The sequence below is a fragment of the Vidua chalybeata genome, chromosome 3 (genome assembly GCF_026979565.1).
Source record: "Vidua chalybeata isolate OUT-0048 chromosome 3, bVidCha1 merged haplotype, whole genome shotgun sequence".
In the NCBI taxonomy this organism is placed as follows: Eukaryota; Metazoa; Chordata; class Aves; order Passeriformes; family Viduidae; genus Vidua; species Vidua chalybeata.
The window spans coordinates 86,724,409-86,747,060 of NC_071532.1; the positions used below are offsets into that span (position 1 = coordinate 86,724,409).

At 35.7% G+C, this 22,652-nt stretch overlaps 1 protein-coding gene across 1 annotated transcript in view; it reads left to right on the forward strand.

Annotated features, from left to right (window-relative positions):
- EYS (eyes shut homolog) overlaps positions 1-22,652 on the forward strand; it is a 723,820-nt gene that overhangs the window by 100,695 nt on the left and 600,473 nt on the right. Inside the window, exons 11-12 of the mRNA XM_053938438.1 lie at positions 1,043-1,296; positions 11,351-11,455. Of these exons, the coding sequence (XP_053794413.1) occupies positions 1,043-1,296; positions 11,351-11,455 (359 nt within the window). The remainder of the gene's footprint in view (positions 1-1,042; positions 1,297-11,350; positions 11,456-22,652) is intronic.

The following is a 22,652-nucleotide window of genomic DNA, read 5'->3' on the forward strand; positions in this document are numbered from 1 at the left end:
TCTATTTTGGTCCATGGACTAAAAGCCCATTAGCAGTTGGTGTCCAATAGCTGTACTCCAAGGCACACAGCTCCCAATTTAGTTTCCATATGTCTACCATAAAAAATGCAGGCACTGTAAACAAGGACAGAAGCAAAGAGCCACATGAGCATTCACTCGTGTTAAAAATAAAGGGGAAAATACTCTTTCTGCCAAATGGAACAGTAGAGAAAATTACTATAATCAAGGCTTCTTTAACTTGTTAGCTCTTTCCATCTTCTGGATAGCATGTCTGTGGGTCAAGAATATGTATTATTGTAAAATTACCTCATGTGTGAGGAGACCTCTGGACATGATAAGAATATATTGCCAAGTACCAGGGATTTTCTAACTTTATGAGACGTGGGTCAGCTATGAGATAATCCAGATTTGTTTTCATTCACACAGCAAAAGAAAACAAACAGGTAGAAAGGGTAACCATGTAAAAGTCATCTCCAGCCTTACATGATTTAGATGTCTGTCTGAATTTTGGAAAAAAATACTCTGAACAATTTCTATAAAATATACTGAACAACATCTATAGTAAGTATACTGTAGATACTTTTTATTTGGTTAGACAGAAATTGTAACTTTTGTGGCTAATGATAAAGCACTTTTATACTGATTTTATATACCAACAGGTTGTAATATTGTTTCCTCCTAGAGATACTGTAGCAGCTAACCATTTTTTCAGAAAAAAAATTAAAATGCATAATACTCATATTTATAAGTGTTTTCTCTTTCAATGTTTTCATTTGAAGCTTAATATTAATATAGCTCCTAGTTTGGCCTATGTAAATAGCTAAGATTTTAATTTAATTATTGCTACCAGTGCATGTGAAATGAAGTTACTTAGAGACTAATTAAATGTAAAGAAAGAAGATTAAAAAAAATTGTGATTCATTTGTGGGTAATTTAAAGGCAGAGTATTGTTAACATTATTAGTGATAATTGACCTATATATTCCAGGCTAGTGATTTAATTGGATTCTTTCCCACCTCCTCTCCTCTCATTTCAATACCAGGTGCATATGTCCCCTCGGTTACACTGGCACATTTTGTGAACTTGATATAGACAACTGCATTGGAAACCAGTGCTCTCAATATGGATTCTGCCAGGACCACTTGCATAATTACAGCTGTTACTGTGTGCCTGGATATGAAGGACCCTTCTGTGAAGTTGAAGTTAATGAATGCTCAAGTTCACCTTGCAAGAATGGAGCTACTTGTATGGATTTAAGTGGCCACTTTTCTTGTCATTGTACTGCTGGGTTCACGGGTAAGTTTTATTCTTTTGAAATGTCTTGTATTATAGATGTGTTTGTCCCACTCTATGTAAGCAATGTATATGTGACCGTTTAATTACAATTATATATAAATATGCATTCATTTGTATGTTTCACTGGTATTTTAACTTAATTAGCATTGAAATTCTTATGGTGTCCCTCCTAACAGTTCCCCAGCTGACCTTCCCTCCACTAAATGCACAATTCGGAGTATTAGCTTTGATTCTGTTGGGAAAAAAATCAATGAAGTTCCAAAATACAATTTTAATTGCATTATTTTAATTTCACAGTTATGCAGTCTTACATGTTATGGCTTCAGTCATACACAGGCTGATAAGAACAAATGTTTTGGTACAGAACAGGAAAATGTAAGCTTGAGGAGGAATGAGATCTCTTTGCATGTATAGAATATAATCAGCTGTGTTTGAGTGAATTGTTCAGACTCCCGTTCTATACACTGGAGGGAGATAGGGCATCTGTCTGTCTTAGACATCTCTTCTAGAAAGAGATGGGCTGTAGATTTCTGCATTTCATTAGATAAATCCTACACAACCTGATGCTATTATTTCTTTTTGTATTAATTTCCATTTTGCATGAATAATAGTAATATTCAGAATACATGTGGGAGACAGAAAAAAATTTTGAACACCAAAGTGTTGCATTTCCAGCCTTTAGTCTATATCATCAAGAACAGGCAATTAATGCTCCAAATACTTCTCTATTGACAATCTGTGGTATCACTAACAAAGGCAAAAATAAATAGCATAGTATGCATGGTGCCATTTGGACTAACTAGCCATTAACTTACAGCTTCTTCTTCCAAGCTGCTGAGGGTTTTTGCTCCAGACCAGAAAGTGTGTGTAGTACTAGATTTTTAAGTCCCAGTTAAACCACTGAAATATTAAGTAATAATAATTTAAATACTATTTTTTCATTATATGAAAAATTAATTATATTCATAATATTCATTATATTTTCATTGTATTATTTTCTGGCTAGCTACATATACTTTTAACTTTTAAGCAATAACATTTTTAATTTCAAATATGTTTATATTAATTTACATATTTCATTGACATATATTCATTTACACATTTATGTATGTGATAGACACTTGCAGATTTGTTGTCCTCAATTTTAGTTGATTATATAATCCCTTGATCATTTGCTTGCACATTTAATAAAATATATTACTTCCTGTTCATGCTTATTTATAATAAATGTGTAATAAACCAGAGAATTGTCCTTGAAGTGGCTTTAAGTCCATTATGATAGCGGAACTGTATGTCTGAATAGAAGTGAAGAAGACAGTACTTGGCTTACCTGTGCAAAATCTAACACAATGTATTTCCATCTTGCTGCTTAAACTTCAAGCCTTATTTTGTACTTTGCTGGACTTCATGGGGAACTTCAACCACTCAAATATCTTCTACATGGACAATACTACAATAAGATCTACTTGGAAGATAAAACCCTCGAGGGACGGGCCTGAGAAAATCTATCACAGCTTCTAAGCTCAAGAGCTATTTGTCTCAAAGAGTGGACAAAAAATACCAGGAGGCCTGTATGGATGATCAAGGAACTCCTGGCCAAATTCAACCAAAAAAAAAAGTTTAGTGACAGAGAGTGGAAACAAGGACAGGTAACCTGGCAGGAAATAGAGAGACACTATCTGAGCATGCAGCAATAAGTTTAGAAAGTCAAAGGTCAAGTTGAAGATGACAAGAAATGTGAAAGACATGAAAAAGGGTTTCTATGAGTATGTAGGTGACAAAGAGAAGAGAAAGGAAAAAGTAATCCCATTCTTAATGAGACTGGACATGGAAAAGATTGAGGTCATAAATACTGCCTTTATCCCAGTCTGTACTGGAAAGATTGTCCTTCAAAAACCCACCATCCTGGAAACCAGAGAAAGAGTCTGAAGCAAGTAAGACACAGCATTGATGGATGAAACACATGTCAGGAAATACATGCCACATGTCAGGAAATCAGCTGGATATATGTATGCCCATTGGCCCTGTTGGGATGCACCCACAAATCATAGCATAATAGAATTTTATAGTCATTAAAGCTGAAAAAACCCTCTAAGATCACTCTGTCCAAATGTTAAGATAGCACCACCATGTTCACTGCTCAACCATATCCCCATGTGCCCTATTCACATACCTTATGAACAGTTCCAGGGGTGGCAATTTCACCACTTCCTTGGGCAACTTCTTCCAATGCATGACTACCCTTTTAGTGAAGACTTTTTTCCTAATATCTCTTCTAAACCTCCCCTGGCACAACTTGAAGTAATTTCCTCTCATCCTGTCACTTGTAATTTGGTAAAAGAGACTGATGCCCACCTTGCTACAACCTCCTTTCAAGTAACTGGAGAGGGTAATACGGTTCACTCTCGTTCTTCTTTTCTCCAGCTCAACAACCCCAGCTCCCTCAGCTGCCCCTCACAGGACTTGTGCTCCGGATCCCTCACCAATTTTGTTGCCTTTCTTTGGGTATGTAATTCTGTGAGAGCTGGCAGATGTCATTACAACATCACTGTCATTTAACATTAGTAGATCATATTGATTAGTAGAAGCACCCAAAGAATGGAGGAAAACAATTGTCATTTTTCAAGAAGGGCAAAAATGAAGTTTTGGAAAACTTGAAGCAGCTCACTGTTGCCTTGATCCTTATTAAGGTAATGGAGTGGTTAATCCTGGAAATCATGAATAACAAGAAAATTATCTGAAGTAACCAGCATGGTTTCAGCAAGGGTTAATCATACTTGATCAACCTGATAAACTTCCAAAATTAAATGACTGGCTTGTATATGAGGGGTGAGCAGTGTGTATTGTCTGCCTTGACATTAACCAAGCCTTCTGTGTGATCTTCCACAAGATCCTCATGAAAAAGCTGATGAAAAATAGGCTGGATGAGTAGAGAGTGAGGTGAACTGAAAACTGGAGGAATGGCCAAGCCTGGAGGAAGACATTTGTCATGAAGTAACCAGGAGTAACCAGGGGTGTATTCCAGAAGTCAATAGAGAATCCAGTCCTTTTTAACTTCTACAAGGAAAGGCTGAGGAAGCTGAAACTCTTCACCATGAAGAAAGGCTTAGAGAGGGATCTTATCAATGTATATAAATACCTGAAGGGAATGTGTACAGAAGATGGAGCCAGGCTCTTCAGTAGTGCTCACTGACAGATCCAGAGGCAACGGGCACAAAGGGAAACACAGATGCTGCTATCTGAGCATCAGGAAAAACTTTGTTACTGTGAGGGTAACTGAGCACTGCCACAGATTGAACAGAGGGGCTATGGAGTCTCCATCCTTGGAGATATTCAAAAGCCATTTGTACATGTTTCCATGAAACTAGCTCAGGATGTTCTGGCTTGAACAGGGGGATTGGACAAAATGACCTTCAGAGGTCACTTCCAATCTCAACCATTCTGTGACTGTTACTGTGAGGACTTGCTTATATAAATGATATAATATATTGCTGAAAAACACTTTAAAATAATCTTTTCTTATACAATGAGATATTATATAATGGCATTTCCATAGAAGCAAATTTAAAGAAAAAAGAAATGTCATAATATTACCCATTAGGTGTAACTCATTACCACATGTACTGAATATATTTTCTGATTTTTCAGAGTATAAACCACAAACAATTAATAAAAGGCTGTTTAAACTTATAAAAATGTTATCACTACCCTGGCAATTACATTTTCATAATCTCTGAGGGTTTATGATCCTGGGATATTTTACTGTACAAAACAGATTTTAAGTTCAGTCATAACTGCATGTTATGAATCAGTGATTTGTATCTCTGTGTACAACTAAAAACCCCACATTTATTCTTATCTCATTTTTGTGTGTTTGCTATGTTGTTTCTCTGTAATTTAGCTTTTTAACAATTCCAGATGTACTCTGTTTTTCTTCATAAATAGTAAATTCACTTTCAGATGAAATATCAAAGTACCCTCCACTGCCTATAAGAGAACTTCACATATGTCAAACTTGGAAGTTTGCAGTATGATTTTAAAAAATAAATAAATAACTTTTCAATATTTTCTAACTTTTGGTCATGTGGTGACCCTCTATATTGCCATCTTCTGGTTCAGTCCTTCTAATGTAGCATAATACTTCAGAGTAATTCCCAGTTCACATTCAGATTAATTCCTAGTCTGTCCTTTCTCCCATATATTTTTATTAATTATATCCCAATATATCAATATTCAGCATCAAATAACTCCAGCTTTCATGATGACTGGTATGTCTAAATAAATTGCACTCTATTTACTTCTGGTTTAAAGAAAGGCTTTCTTGGAATTATTTGGAAAAGATCCTATATTTATCTAAACATGTCCTTCATTAATACTCTTTTCTGTTTAGATGCCCACAAAAAAATGTGAAGGCAGTTACTGAGAACTCTAAGCACATAGGCAATGTTGCCTCATTGGTTTCTCTTGAGGGCTGGTATCTATATAATATTGATTGTAGAGTTAAGATTTGGGAAATCTCTTCATTATGAATATATACTGTACACCACACAGCAAAACACTGTCTGTCATTGCTTCACCTGTTGTAATTAATAAATAACAGTATTAAAGCTCATCACTATTGTAGGCCTCACAGTGTCTTTTTGAGTTTGACATTCATATATTCTACATGTCATGCTTTTCATCATTTTTCTTTTTGCCCAAGAAGAGAAAAATGGCACATGGGCTTTTTGAAATTATTCCATTACTTTAAAATTCTGGGCTTTGTTTTTACTTTTTTATTCCACAAATACACTTGAGAAGTCCATTGATATCTGCAGTCTGAGGAAATATTTATTGTTTGTATTTTTAGTACATTATTAATTTGTTTTACCTTCACTGGATGTTTTTAAATAGTTTCCCCATTCTGTAATAGGTGTGGACTGTCAAATGTACAATGTAATCCCATGGACATAGATGAGCTGGGCTCAGGGTAGTTTACATTTGAAGAGTCACAGACTTTCTCTGAGTTAAAACTCTTTCATGGAAGCTAAAAGGATGGAGTGGTTGGACACATCATATAAATTTTCAATCTGTAATAGGCGTTCACAGAAAAGATTACTCTGTATGAGGTAAATAAAAATTACATTTGTTTTGGATTTTTAACTACTACAATATCTTACACAGAAAAGACCTCAAAGTAAATTTAAAAATGAGCAAGTGTGTAGAGCAACAAAGTTGAGAAAAAGAAATGTCTGTCAAGTTCACTAAAGCCTCACCTGGACCGTCTGTCTTTCATAACTGCATTTTCTGCAAAGTCAGCAGAAGCATTACTCAGCTTAATGCATCTCTTATCTAACAGAATAGCTTATGTTGCTTAGCAAGCAACAAAATTTCACAATTCATTACCAGGTACATGACTGGAATGCTTTGCAATTATACACATTTTATAAAATGGTGGACAGTAAGACAGATGTTGTCAAGACAACCCTCAAATACACTCTTAATATTTTGGCTACATCTTAGACTTTATAAAACCCTTGTGGTTTGCTTTTTCTTTTTTTTTTTTTTTTTTTTAATAGTACTTCATTAAGATTACATTAAGGAGAATTTTAAATCATTTGCTTTTCATCTGATCTCGGAATAGAAAGATTAATTGAATACCTCAAGTAAGGAGTTTTACTTCAAAAAATATTCTTACACATCCTTTTCTTCATTGTGGTTATTTGTGTACCTTTACATTGTCAAACTTGATGTTTCATTTTGCCTATAAAACAAAAGTTGCTATAAACAGTATTTTAAAGAAAGTTTGTATTTTGATCTTTTTGCATGTGTTTTGTGATTCAGACAGAAATGTTATAGTGGTGGTGGCACTCAGTAAGAAATACTTTAAATATAATGTGTATTACCTTAAGAAAATAACCTCTCAAATTATTTCAGTTTTATTCTAATTTCTGAATGAATTTCAGATATTTATTCTAAACTCTGAATGTTATATTTTGAGTGCAGCAGCGTGTGGCAGCAGTGCTGATCGTGATCCAGGGAGGCCACAACAGTGACAGGGAAAACAGACAAGACAAGTCTCTGTTGTTTAGCAGGGGAGTCTATTTTATTCCCCGCTGTCGTTTCCCCGCCCCGTGCTGGGGGGAGCAGCAGGGGCAGAGGCCCGGGAGCCTGAGCAAAACCCAGAGAGCCCAGAGCCAAGAGCAGAGAGAGAGGGAGCAGACCCAGGGCTGTGGGGTTTTATCAGGTGTCCCATGGGAGGAGTTTTAAGATCAGAATACAGCCTCCTCGGAACAGTGAGGCTCCACATTTGAGAACAATTTGAAATTATTTCAAGATCAAAAAAAAACTCAATTTTGTGGATATTTTACAAATCTAACAATAGTTTGATAAGTTCAGATAAAGTGCAAAGTAAATGTCTTTAGGTTAAGCAGAAAAAAAGACATCCAAATTTTGAAAGGTTCAAACTTTCAATCTAGTAATCTTACAGAGTTGCACTTCTGAAGGTACAGACTATTCAATGAGACTTCATCCATTAGACTAATGAAACTTAATTGTTTTTGTCGTCTTTCATCTGCAGTTATATTTACCTGAGAAGTTCAGAGTTCCTCCATTTGCTAAAATAGCATGTCTATTTTAAAGAGAGTAAGTAACACTGGAGGGTGATGAAATATCTTTGCTAATTTTTTTAGTATTCACCTTCTCAGGTCCTTATGTTCTTATCAACACCTTTGTGCTCCTGCAGAATAATGTCTTGTGTATCATCAATGTGCCAGTAAAAAATGTTGCTGTTAAAGATCAGGTAATACAATTTGCAAGTGACAGACTTTCCTGTAATTATCTGTTATATATTTGAGAACACTGCAATTTTATACAGCATAAAATATTCTACAGAGGTAATAGAAGTATAGTTGGCTCAGGGTAATTTTTAACATTCTCTTTGTACTTCAGAATCAGTGATATGATGCCTTTCAAATGTATAGGAACTCAGACCTAAAGCTATGATTTATTAAATAGCTAATTAAATATTATGTTTTACTAGTAATTATGTTTGGAATGTGTTGTATTAATTTTAAACTTAAAAGCATAAACAAAAAAAAAATTATATTAACATACTTTGATGCTGGAAGTAATTTGTAGCCAATTAGCAATTTTTATCTGACTTTCAAAGAAGGTTCTCATCATACATTTCAAATATGTCGTTGAGAGGAGCTGCATACTGAAAACAAAAAAGGCTTCTCTGTATCTGTCCAGTTTTTTCATGTCTCAAATGCTCAGAAAATACAGTCTCACAGTAGTTTCATAGATTCTTTGATTCTCTCTGAAATATTTTTAAATACTGCCCACATATTACCTTTGTGCTCTGAGAACATGAATTCCTAAATTCCCCCTTGCATGTTATCTTAGATATCATCAGTATATGACGATGATCTCATTCTATTATTTCCCTTGAAACTGCATTTGCTTTAACCTGTAACAGTTTGAGGGAGGTGGAAGAATCTGTTTCAAGGAGTTTTTTCTAGTTCATGCTTCAGCTTGCCCATGGCTTGTGGCCAGGTAATTTACTTCTGCAGGAAACTCTGTGTTATTTGCACTACTCTCCACCTGCCTATTCAGAGAAAGAGAACAGATGCCAATGCATTTTTATTTATCTCCCTCAAAAGAGATAAATAATAATCCCACCACAATCAGGGATCTGAACTGGAAAGAAAAAGGAATGGAAAATACCAGAAGTAGATCAGCAAGGTTGCCTATAGTGCCATTACCTTATCAGTACCTCAAAGAAAATTCTTTAAAAAATTAACTTAAAAATTAATTTATATGTTGGCCAGCCCTTGCTGTAATGCTCACTGGTGCCATGGCATATGTTAGACAGCACTCAGCAGCTGCTCTTAGCAGAAAGCTTTTTAGTTTACTGAGTTACATGAACTCTCCCTGGACTATGCTTTTTCTCCCCCTTTTCATCCATATATCTTCAAATCTTATGGAAGATGAAGGGCATGTTTAGAGGCAGAAAAAAAAAAAACACAATAGGAGCCCTTCTATCACAAGTTTATGTGTGGAAGAGAATCTTGGTGCTTCATTTTTCCAAAGAAGACCTTTTGTATCTAGTAGATACAGGTTTTGAGAGCCAAGAGTCCTGGTTCATATGATTCTATGAGAGGGCCCGTAGGTGTGCTGCAGAGAAGAGACCAAATTGTTTTCACCATGGAAAGAATTCAGAGGAATATCGGCATTTGGTTTCTTTTTATCTTCTGCTGTAAGATACACAGAAAGCCCAGCATGCTTTCCATACTGCTGAATGAGATTTACGTCCATACTCCTATGGCTGGACATAGTGGGTTGACCCTGGCTGGACACCAGGCACTCACCAAATCCTCTCTGTCACTCCTCTCTACAACTGGACAGGGGAAGGAGGATATAACAAAGAGTTCATGAGTTGAGACAAGGAAAGATCTTTCACTAAATACCATTACAGACAAAACAGACTAGAATTAGAGATATTAATTGAATTTATTGCTAATAAAATCAGAGCAGGATAATGAGAAGTAAAATAAGACCCTTAAAAACACCTTCCCCCACCCATCCCTCCTTCCCAGCTCTACCTGCTCCCTGCCAACAGCAGAGGGAGACAGGGAGTGGGGGTTATGGTCAGTTCATCATCTGTGGCTTCTCTCACTGCTCAGGAAGAGGAGTCTTTTCCATGCTCCATCATGGGATCCTTCCAAGAGGAAATAGTTCTCCATGAAAAATTTTTCCAACATGAGTCCATCGCACGGGAAATAGTTTTTTGCAAACTACTTTCAGCATGGGTCATTCTTCCATGGCATGCAGTCCTTGAAGGACAGGTTGCTCCAGCGTTGTACAGCACATGATGACAAGTCATACCAGGAACCCTGCTCCTCCTCTGTCTCTGGGTCTGCAGGTCCCTGCCAGGAGCCTGTTCCAGCATGGACCTCCCACAGGTTCATAGCTTCCTTTCAGGCACTAACTGCTCTGGCATGGATCTCTTCCAAGGGCTGCAGGGGCACAGCTGCCTCACCATGGGCTGCATCACAGGCTTCAGGGGAATCTCAGCTCTGGTGCCCAGAGCACCTCCTGCCCCTCCTGTGCTGACCTTGGTGTCTGCAGAGCTGTTCCATTCACATATTCTCACTCAGCTGTTCTCTGGCTGCAGTTTCACCTACAAATGAACTTTTTTTCCTTCTTAAATGTCTTATCATAGAGGTGTTACCACCATCTCTGATTGGTTCAGCCAGCCTTAGCCAGCAGCATGTCCATTTTGGACTTGGCTGATACTGGCTTTCTTGGACATGGAGTAAGATTCTGGCACTTTCCCACAGAAGCCACTCCTGTGCTCCTCCTTCTACCAAAATCTGGCCACATAAACCCAATACACTGGAAATAGCTTTTCCTGTTACATATCAAACCAATTGCTTTTGTAGATTTTGTAGATGACAAATCTACATTTCACTATACTTTCTAGATTTGCTCTTAATTATTTCATCCCCTTTTATCTGAATTTTGCCTCATCAAATGTTCTTTAGTGATCTGATTTTAATCCTCCTTTGTCCAATATTACAGAACTGACAACTTGCTGTAGAACATAGGCTGAACTGTTCTATTGCACATAAATGTCTGTAAATTAGTGTTGGCCTGATTTGCATAGTCAATGATACTTCACAATTCTGTTTCAAAGGTGTCAGAAAGCAAAATGAAAGAAAATTATTGACAAAACAGGACAAAAATTGCTTGAATGCTGTAGATTTGTATACTGGGTTGGGGGGGGGAGCGTCAGGATCATGTATAACCTCAGTAGGAAAGCTTTCTATTTTCCTGATTTTAACGCTTCCAACTTCGTCTGTCAAAATGGACTGCCCTGTAACCAAGGAGCAGAAAAAGTCATGACATACAGGGAGTCTATCAGCAGTCCTGTGCACGTGGTGTACCATGGCCAGTGGGGTCACCACATAGACTGTGACAATCCCATAGACTTTTTTCATTGCAAATGTATCTCTATGATTTGAACATGTCAGCATATTTGTCCTTTTTTATTTTTAATTCAAATTTTCAGGAGAAACATGTTCTGTTCACATCAATGAGTGTCAAGACAGACCCTGTTGGAATGGAGGAACCTGTGAAAAGGACATAAGTGGCTTCAAATGCAATTGCCCCTTTGGTAAGCATTTATACTTTTTATATAATTCTTACATTGGCACAATATGACACAGTACTTGCTACTCAAGTGCTATAAAGTCTTGTATAATGCAAGCATTCTGCTTGTATTTTGAAATGTACAGAGCTAGTTATTTAGACTAATAAAAATAATGTTTTTTCTCTAATTTGTTGTAAGAATATCTTATAAATTATAGATTACTTAGTTAAAAATACTCACAGTACTGGAACATATTGGGAAAGAAATATGACAGAACTTTTAAATTATTTTAAATGATTTAGTGTATATATGTCTAGACACCTTACAGCAACACATTCTTTCAAACAATATAGGGTTTAGGCAGCAAAATGTTGAAATTTAGCAAACATAAAAACCCCAATCTTTCAAATCCTATTCCACTGGCCAAATTACTAATTCCCAAAGAAACTGAACATTGCTCTAAAGTTTGTTTGACCTCAGTCTGGTTGCCTGATCTCTGTCGTATCTGAAATATCCTGAATTATCCAAGGTATTGTGTAAGGCAAGAAAATATGCTAGAGGATACAAGGGACATCCAAGATGCATCAGGCCAGGTGGCAAAAGAACTAAGAATAACACAAAAAGACCAATCAAAATTAGGGAGAAAGATATATGAAACTGAAGCTTTTGCTTTGCTAATTATATATATATATATTGTTTAATTTGAGATTTAACATGTTATGTTGTGTTTACTAAGATAACATAGAAAAGGGTGGGTTAGAAATTCCTAACCTTAGAAATTGCTTTAACCAAAGGAGCCTGGAGTACTGATTTTGCCACTTGTAAATTCATTCATAAATATGGATGATAAATTACTGATAAATTCTAAAATGGTTTTTGTTTTTATGTGTGCATTTATAAGGTCATTGTTACTACGGAAAATAAGGTCAAGAAAACAAATTTTATAATGTTATGGACTAAAAAGTATGTATAGTACTGTGGTGTTTTTAAGATAAACTGATGGTGATCAGTACAGCCTGGAAACGTCAGAGTACTGAAACACAGGCCTCCAATGAACCCTCTCAAACTGAACTTATTTTAAGGGAATTTTAATGTATTTAAAAACATAAGGTCCTTAAATGCCTTATGGTTGGTATCTGCTGAGTTGGGAACTGAAGACATTACTGAGTTGTATCTTCAAAGATAAGGTGATGCTTGATGAAGTCTATTGCTTCACTGAGACAAATGTAAGCCTGACAAGTGTTTCACTGAATAAAGGCCACAGCAAAACATTAACACAAACATTATTTCCTTTGTTCTTCTGAGATGGGGATTATCACATTCAATGCACCACTTTGCTATCATGTGTTTGACTCTTGTTGGTGTTCACCAAAACTTTTATCTACAGTGGGTTTTACACAGAAGCATGTGCACCTCTTTCTTTCCACAGATCTAAAAGGAGATCTCTTTCATACAGCAGAATGCATGTCAGTGATAGGAAAACAAAATTGTTGTGGCATTGTATTAGTAATCATCTGTGCCTCTTTCTTTAAGGAAAAACTTCATAAAGGTTTCCTTACCCAATTAATTTTTGTAATAATTCCCAGTGTGTGTGTGTCATGTGGAACAATGAAGTTTATGTAATGGACATATGCACTAAAACTATGAGTTTCATTCTAGTGACTCTAAAAAAATGCTGTATATAGCAGTGGTTCTTCATCATCATCAGTCAAATGTTCAAAAATCTCGTAGTGAACTAGGGGTCATCTGTAGAAATGATCAGTTGTTTCTGAAAAGAGTTAAGACTTGCTGTCGTTTGCAGCTACATTATTAATATGATAACAAACTGAATTAGAGAAGAGAAAATTGTATACTGATATGAATACCTAACAATGAGCTAAAAAGAGGAGAATTTTAATCTAAATGTTTTTCCTTGTCCATAAATCAGAACTTCATATATTTAACAAATCTAAAATATATACATTTAATTGTATGAGCTCATTTTATGAAAATATATCTTATGCTTTATTACTTACTTTCAAGTAGTTCAATTTCTTAATATGTGGACAATTTGAATTCTAAAACTGTTATTTTTATATAACAAATCCCCTTTCAGCAGCTTTAAAAATAATCCATTAAAAATCTCTGTAATACAGCTGAGACATTTCTTAGAAATTATTCCAGTAGTCCATCCTGCTGTTGATAAGATATTGTCACTAAATAGGATGAAATGAGGTCATTTAATCATACAGATCATTAATTCACATAAATGTATCTCAGCTTTGCTGGAAACCTGAAATAACTAGAGTCAAATTTTAAAAGTAGGTAACTAGACAAAATAATTTCCTTTTAAACAATTTGTGTTGATGTTGTGGTTTTTAATTTTTGATTTTTGGAGTTGTTTTTGGGGGGAGGGTTTTTTGTTGTTCTTGTTGGTTGGTTGGTTGGTTTGCTATTTTTTTTTCCTTTTGGTTTTGTTTTTCTCATTTCCCCGTACTATATTCTAATTTTATTAAAACAACATAGGAAGCCCGTGCATCAAAAGTTATGGGTTACTTTCAGTAATAGACTCTTCAGGCTGTACTTTTGTGGATTTTTGTGACAGAGCATGATCTTTATTTTTGCACCTCAAGATAAGAGGGAGTAATATACAGATAGATCAAATAGAATCAGGCAATATCTTTAGATATTACATGAAATTATTACCTAAGTCCTTTTCTCTCTTAGTAAAAGACATGCACGGCTTTCAGGTGAACATCTTCTGAAACTATTTTTCAGGAAAGTAATTGTATAATAATATAGCTTGGGTGACCTGTTACTGCTATATACTGATGACCTTGTACAGAAGATTTTACAAGCATTATTTCTGAACTTTAGGCAGGTCAGGTCAAGTGTAATATATTTTATCCTTTACTTTATTCCTCACTATCCCACTCTAGGTTTAATTGGCAATAAATTAGATGCATTTTCTCCAAGTTGAGTTTATTTTTCCCATAATTCTCTCTAGTAAGTGATATCACTGTCTTTATCTCAACCAATGAGATATTTAATCTAATTTTCTCTCCCCATCCTGCTAACAAGAGGGAGTAAGAAAGCATCTAGCTGGGTAGAGGTCTGGAAGCCATCCAGGGTGAATCCACCACAGACACGCAAGCACCAATGCTGTGAATCAGCAGATTTAAGAAAAAGAAAAGTAAAAATAGGAACCTTCATTATTTTAGCATCCTCTAGTCTCTCTTGCAACAAAGGATGAAGTTTGTAGGAAGAAAGTTCTAAAATATTTAAATTCAGGTTATTCATTGATACAAGTAACATAAGACAATTTTTATAAAATTCTTACAATATGGGGAAAGCACTGTGACAATAAGTCCTATAAGCAGGATGGAAGGGCCCTAAATAAACCTTCTGCTCAGTACTGTGGTAGAGCCAAGTGCTGCACCTATAGCAGCTTTGTCTGGAAGATGACACTGGAAAAGCAAGGTATTCCAAGGAGTCTGAAACCTGTGCTCTAACACAGCAAGGCATCTTGTGTTGTTAAATAATATTATCTGTTTTTTTCATCAATTTTACTGGAAGAAACTCCAGCCTTTTTCCTTGGAGTAGAGTAAACCTCCAGTCAGTACCAAAAATACTGAGGAAAATGGTAGGCACTGTCTCTTGCCATTACTTGCTGTCCCCAGGTGATCTTTATCATTAGAAACATAAGGACTGATCAGTATTGATTAATATGTATTCTGAATTCAGTGTAATAAAAGTGCAACTTAATACCATCTTCAGTGATGGAGGCAATGGCCAAGGAAATTTAAGTGATGATATATATGCCGCTACTATTTGATACTTGATTTAATATGTGATGTTGGAACTAATATGGTGTTGGCTCAATATAGAGTGAATGTAATTCTCCACAAAATCTATCGAAAAATTGATAGATATGGTGTTGGCAGATAACTGATGAGAAAGTCCTAAAGGACCTGTGTTGTGCTCCAACCTTTGTTAAGATTTATGTCTCCAGAAAATGTTTTACCTATCAGTGAACCAGCATGTTTAGCAGGGAAAAAAAGTATCCATAGAGACTCTTAGATCAGATCCTGTTCCAAGAAATAATGTACAATTTCAAACCCATGGATTCATTCCCTGTATGTTTTATTGCCTTGAAGTTTCTTTGTACGTTCTGCTTCTTTGCTGCTCAGTCTTCAGATTGTTTTTATTAGTCCCTGATGTTTTTTTTTTTTTTTTTTCATTTTGGCTATTTTATTGCTCATTGAAACACTATTAATTCTTTGGGTTTGCTTTCAAATTTGTTTTATATTGCTTCCTTCAGGTGGTTTTACGACTTGTTACCCTTTCTATTCTGCTTCCTTTGGTATTTCACCTTTTTTTCTCTATGAAAACAAATACTTGTATTTGTTGCAGGTATGTTTAAAGATTAATTAAATTTCTGTTTCTTGCAGACAGGATAGTTAGCAAGAATTTTTGTTTTTTGTCACTAAGTACTTATATTCCTTTTCTGATTTACCTGCTACTTGTTTATTTTACTTATTTAATTTTAAACTTCTTTCATTTTTAAATTACTTTTACAGATGGGTTTTGTTAGTTGAAATTTTCAGTTCATCTGTTTTATTCATGTAGGATAAATATTTTAAGTGTTTCAAAATTGGTGAGACTGTTTTTACAGGTTTACTTCTTCCTTTAGTTCACTTGAAGCAAAATACTGTGTAGAGTCATGATAGCCTTTTATGGAGGGAATGACTCACTCTTTTACTCGCCTTTCCATTTAGTCTTTCAGCTAGATGAGAGTAGGAGTAAACTGAAAATTTTCATTTTTGTGTGTTTCAGTGTACATGAATATGCCATTAGTCTTTTCTTTACATCTGAAAAGTTCTTAACCTAATACCTTATTCTGAAAAAGTAAAATCATTGATGACTTCAGGAAGATTAATTTATTAAAATAACATAAAGAATAAGTATCAGCAGCTGAATAAAATTGTAGCAACAAAAAGATTTCTAACCCAGCTGTTTCCATGACAACCTCCCTTCTTAGGTTTCAAAAAATATTTCTGCATTACTCCTGTGCTACTCATCATTTCTGTTGTATGTTATTTAGATTGATAAATGTTTGCATTTTATTCATATAGAATATTGGATGAAACACGTGACAGAAAGTATTGTTCTATTTGTATTACAATAGTGTCATGATGCCTGATTTATATTAGAAGCACTTATATAACATGCTTTCTTCATGTTGTTTTCATTTTCAGTGTTAATATGATCCAGGGAGTTCAGTGGGTTTTGTTTTGTTTGTTTGTTTGAAGGGCAATCCTTGTTGTTGCAAACAAAATAGGAAATAGTTGGATATATGACTGTTTAATTTTCCTATTTTGTGGTTGTATAGAAAACATTAAGACAGATGAGATTAACATTTTGCTAGAGGTACCAGTCTTTTGTATCAGAGTTTAAACTGGGAGACCTTGCATTCAGAAAACAAAGTTTTAGCCAGCAGAAGATATGAGATGAGATGAGATGAGATGAGATGAGATGAGATGAGATGAGATGAGATGATGAGATGAATACCAGCTGATCTGATTTACTCTGGGACTAAAGACACTGCAGTAAAAGTGGACAGAGATCTCCTTAGCATTATCCTGATGTCATTTTTTCATCTTTACAAATTAATTTTGAAGGGTTTTTTTTTTTTAATTGGCATAATTTTCTTCCATATTCTTCTCATTATACCTTTAAGATTCTTAAAACAGTTCCTCTATTTTAATAAAATGCAATGTTATGCTTTAATTCACTGTCTGGACCTAAAACTAACAAGTGGAAAATGAATATGTATTATAACTAAATGTGAATCATCAAGAAAATAACACAAAGGATGATATGTGTAGCAGGATGATAAGGGCAGAATTGCAGTCTGTACAAACAGTGAAAACTAGCTGTAATAAGGCACAATTAAAAAGTTCAATAAAATGAAACCTCACAAAACCTACCATACAATTTTACTATGTTCAACATAATTGGCATCCTTTTTAGAGGATAACTCAGGACTGAAATAGTGAAGCTGCTGACCAAATTGAAGCACACTGATTGAGACAAATGGTGCCCTATCTGCATATGATATGACTTTAGCAATTAAAAATTAAAAAATAAATTAATTAATGGCAGTAATACTCCAGACACTTGTAGTCTAGGCTGTCCACACTATTAATCTGTTATTACATCCAACCTCCATAGGCAGTCCTCAAATCAAGTACTCAGTCCAAACAGAACCAGAAAGTTCTGAGACCAGATTCACAGTTCACTTTGGAAACAAAGCTATGCTGATGCAATTATCAATAACATAAAGGTCACCAGTGATCAATTTTGCATAACTCTTTCTTAAGAAAGGATCACCTGCACAACTCAGTGGAGCTTACTACAGCATTATGTATCAAATGTAGCTTTACCCATGATCCTAGTTATGATAAAATTTAATGGTGATCTACGTGGTTAAGTCAGGATCAGTTGGAATCCCTTTCCAAGGTTAACTGATTCTTCAACAATATATTTTCATTTTCTATAATTCTAGAATATTATGTCAATTACTCTTCTGTATGTCTTTTCTTACACTTGAGACAACCTGTTCATCCATGCACCCTGTGACTGGGTATGTTTTCTCTTTGGTGCAGATATTTTTATAAACCTAGTATCTGCACAGAATCACAGAATGGTTTATATTGGAAGAGACTTTAAACATCCTCTAATTCCAGCACACCTTCCACTGGACTAAAATTTTTAACCCAACCTGGCCTTGAACACTTCCAGGGATGAGGTATTCACAACTTCTCCAGAAAACCTCCTCCACTGCCTCACCACCCTTACAATAAAGACTTTCTCTGTAATATTTAAACTAAATCTGCCCTCTTTCAGTTTGAAACCGTTGACCCTTGTCTTTGTCACTATCTACCCATAGAAAAAGTCCACCTCCCTTGCTTTCATAAACCCCCCCCTTTAGGTACTAGAATCCATCCCCATCTTGTCCTCTCACTGCATACCCTCATACCCCAAAGTCCTTTTCTGTCCTTTCTGTCCTGTTCTTGCAAGCCTTGCCAAACCTCTGCCAAACCTCTGCCCAGCTTGTATTTGTGTTTGGGATTGCCCTGTCCCAGGTATGGAATCTTGCATTTTATATTTTTCAACTACTATTTTTCAAACCTGCCAAGGTCCCCCTGGATGTCATCCCTACCCTGCAGCATCTCAACTGCACTACACAGACTGCTGTAGTCAGCAAAGTTGCCCGAGGGTGCACTAAATTCCATTGTCCTAGTGCCAACAAAGATGTTAAACAATGCTGGTTCAAATAGTGTCCCCTGAGAAATGCCATTTGTCATTGATCTCAACTTGGACATTGAGCCATTGACTGCATCTTACTGATATTTTTATTAAATAAGTTCAATATAAAGTTTCTTGGTTGCATGTGTAGTTTCAGTTTCATCTTTGCAGATTTCTTATGATACCTAGAAATTAAATTTACATATCAATGATAAAACCACATTAGGATAAACAAAAACTCATAATGATACCACTTAAAATATACATATAATATCTCTCTAGATGCCTATTATTAATATATATTTATGACTGTTCATGTAAGTAATCAAAATTGCTTATGGAAATTTATTTGATTTAAAAAACAAAATTATAGATTGATGGAAAAGATCTGTATGTACTTTCTCAGGGAAATATTTCAATAGAAAGTTCACTGACTTTTATCCTTTCTATATGTGATGAATTTTTCTCATCCAGAAACTTTATGAAATGTTTCTTTAACTAAATTCCATGCAGATTTACGTATTTAACCTATGCATAATTTTCTTTTGTCTTCCTTATTTTTTTAATTGAATGAGAAATATATTCTTATTTACCTGAATGTGGTTGTTAAACCATGCTGTACTTCATGGGAATACATCATCACTCTGTATTATTTCTATGCCTTTTTTTAGTACCATTTATTATACTCCTATATGTTAGTGCAGCTTTGCCAGATGTGTATTACTTCTTTACTGTTTATAAATTGATATTGATAAAAGGGCTGGGAAAAGACACTTATCCTTATGGAAAAGAGATACCCTTGCAGACCAGCTTTGAATGACAAATTTATCACGGATGAGCACTATCACACAATGAAATAATAATCCATTGTGGTAAGCAGTGCAGAAGACCTGTATGAAGTTCTAGTCTGCCTTCATAATTAGGCATGGTTATTCTCTCCAGTCTATTTTGCATAAACTCTGGTTAGACAGGAAACTGAATATCTGGTTACTCTTTCTACTTACTAGGCAGGAATCCAGCCCAAAACCAATCTGCAAGTCCTCCCTGAGAGGATTCAGCAGCTTTCTTCCTTAAGCTTGTAACTCAGACTGTGCCAACTGTGTCAGCTGGACTTTCAGAGAATAAAAAGCATGCTTTGACAGCTGGATGGGGAGTCTGTACATCAACCAAGAGAGAAATAGAGCATAGTACAGATTGCACATAATTCCAAGAGAATTATTCAGCTTTGCTAACTGGGATTTAGCTAAACTTTAGTTGAACCTCTTGGTCAAATTCAAGTTTATTTTTTTCAAGCAAGTTCATTTAGCTTCCTCTTCATTAAATTAACTTCCTTGTCATCCAAAACAAACCTTTACTCTTCTTGAAATTTTTATTGGTTTTGTCTGATATGGAGACAATGTTCCTCATAGCAGCTCATATAATGCAGTGTTTTGGATTTGTGACAAAATAAATGTTGATATTATACCAATGTTTCTTGCTAAGCAATGTTTGCACAGCAAGGACTTTTCTGTTTCTCACACTGCCCTGCTGGCAAGTAGGCTGGGGATGCACAAGGAGTTGGGAGAGGCCATAGCTGGACTGCTAAGCCCAACTAACCACAGGGATATCCCATACCATATGACATCATTCTCAGCATATAAAAATGAGGGAAGAAGGATATGAGGGACATTTGTCTTCCCAAGTCACTGGGCATGATGGAGCTTTGTTTTCCTAGAGATGACTGAGCAAGTGACTGCTAATGTGAAGCAGTGGATAAATTCCTTGTTTTTCTTTGCTTGCATGCACAGCTTTTCTTTCCCCATTAAACTGTCTTTTTCCAAACCCTTGAGTTTTTCTTACTTTTGTTTTTCCAATTCTCTCTCTCATCCCACTGTGGGGTACTGAGTGAGCAGCTGTGTTGGATTCAGATGCCCACCGGCATTAACTAATCACATTACCATATTTTTTCCTCCTTGTTTTCATTCCATATAATAAGATGCAATTATATTCTAAAGATTAATAAAGGCATTATTAGATCAACATTTTTGTGAAACAGATTTGTTGCATATTCTGGTATGCTTTGAGATAAATTCAGCTCTGCTGTTGTAGAGCTGCTGTAGCATTCCAGTAGCACAAGAAATACTTAATCCCACCAGTCATTTTCTTTCTTCAGGTATATATAGGAAATTATCAGTGAGTAATCCTCTTGACTACCCACCTACATCTTTCTAATAATCTTTTTTTTTTTTTTACTTCAAATATACAGTCCTTCAACACAAATTATCTTCTCAAGCTGTATATCAACAACTTCTCTGATGTCAAGGTACATGCAGTAGAATGGCATGTTTGGGTGATTCTATACCACATGAGCTGTATAGAATGACAACTGCCTTCATCCTCCACGACTTGTTACCTTCGTTGAACTGGACTTTTCTGGCGTATTACACTGCAAACTCATACCTAATTTGCCACCCATGGCCACCCACATACTCCACCACAAGAGAGAGTGCATCTCTCTTTTAAAGTTTCTTCATGTTATGAGATTGTATACTCATTTCATTCCTGTGGACTTTTGCTGTAATAAAAGAATTCTAAGTATTCTTTAAAGTGCAAAGAAGATTACCTTTATCCACTGCTGTGGTAAATGTATATAGCCATAGCTATATAACTGAACACTCAGAGTTTAGCATCACTAGTTACACTTAGCTTTTTCTTGAACCTTTTTTCTCCACTTATTCTAATGTAACTGAGTAAACTGAACACAGCATCATAAACTTATGGTTTTAACACTGTTTTAATGCAGCACGGTTTGCGTTGGAAGGGATCTTAAAGATCATCTAGTTCAAAACCCCACTGTCACAGGCAGGGACACCTCTCATTAGACCAACTTGCTCAACTCCCTATCAAGTCTGGATAGGGACTTGATCAACTGGGATCAACTCCCAGGGATGGGACATACCTCAGTCTCTCTGAATACACTGTTCCAGTTCTTCAGCACTCTTGCAGTGGAGAATTTCTTCCCAACATCTAATCTAAACCTGCCCCTTTCAGTTTAGAACCATTGCCCCTTGTTGTGTCACTATCTCTGTATAAAAAATCCCTCTCCCTCCTTTTAATAAGCCCCTTTAAGGTACTGGAAGGTCACAATGATGTGTCCCCAGAGCCTTCTCTTCTCCAATCTGAACAGCCCTGACGGTTTCAGCCTGGCTTCATAGGAGAGGTGCTCTGGTCATTTTCGTGGCTCTTCTCTGGACCCATTCTAAAAAGTTTTTCTTGTCTTGAGCAGCCCAGGCTTGGGTGGGAGCCTCAAGAGGAAAGAGTAGAGGGGGAGAATACCCTTCCTTGGCCTACTGTCCATTCCTATTTTGAATCAGCTTTTGGGGTTTGTTACAGGTCTTTCGGGCTTTTTTATGGTTGGCCTTCTGGCTGTGAATGCACACTGTGGCTTTTGTACAGATTTTCATCCACAAGGATCCAAAGGAGGACTAGATGAACTATATGATGTACATGTGTGCTGTAAATAGTAATGGTTGGTAACACAAATCACATTCTTAGCTGTTTTTAATGCAAATTTTCTATTTCTCCCTCTTATCTCTGAGTTAGTAGTTTTTGGGTTTTTGGGGTTTTTTTTAAGAACATATGTTGAAAAGGTGTATTTTAGGAATAGTCTTCTCTTTCCCCTTTTTTGCTTGGGACAGATAACATAAGTTATCACTGAGAGCTGAAAGACTGACAGTGGTAATTGCATATTTAGGTATTGTGATTTCCTTACCATAGAATCAATTTTTCTACATTTAAAGTAACTTGTTCATTTTTAGCCACCATAAGACAAAAATCTATTGTGAATTCTCCACTGTGATACAAAAGGAGAGCTAATGACAGAGCTTTTCAGTCATTAGAAGCATCAGAACACAACTTTAACATCTGTGGAGTAGATAGAAATAGAACTTTT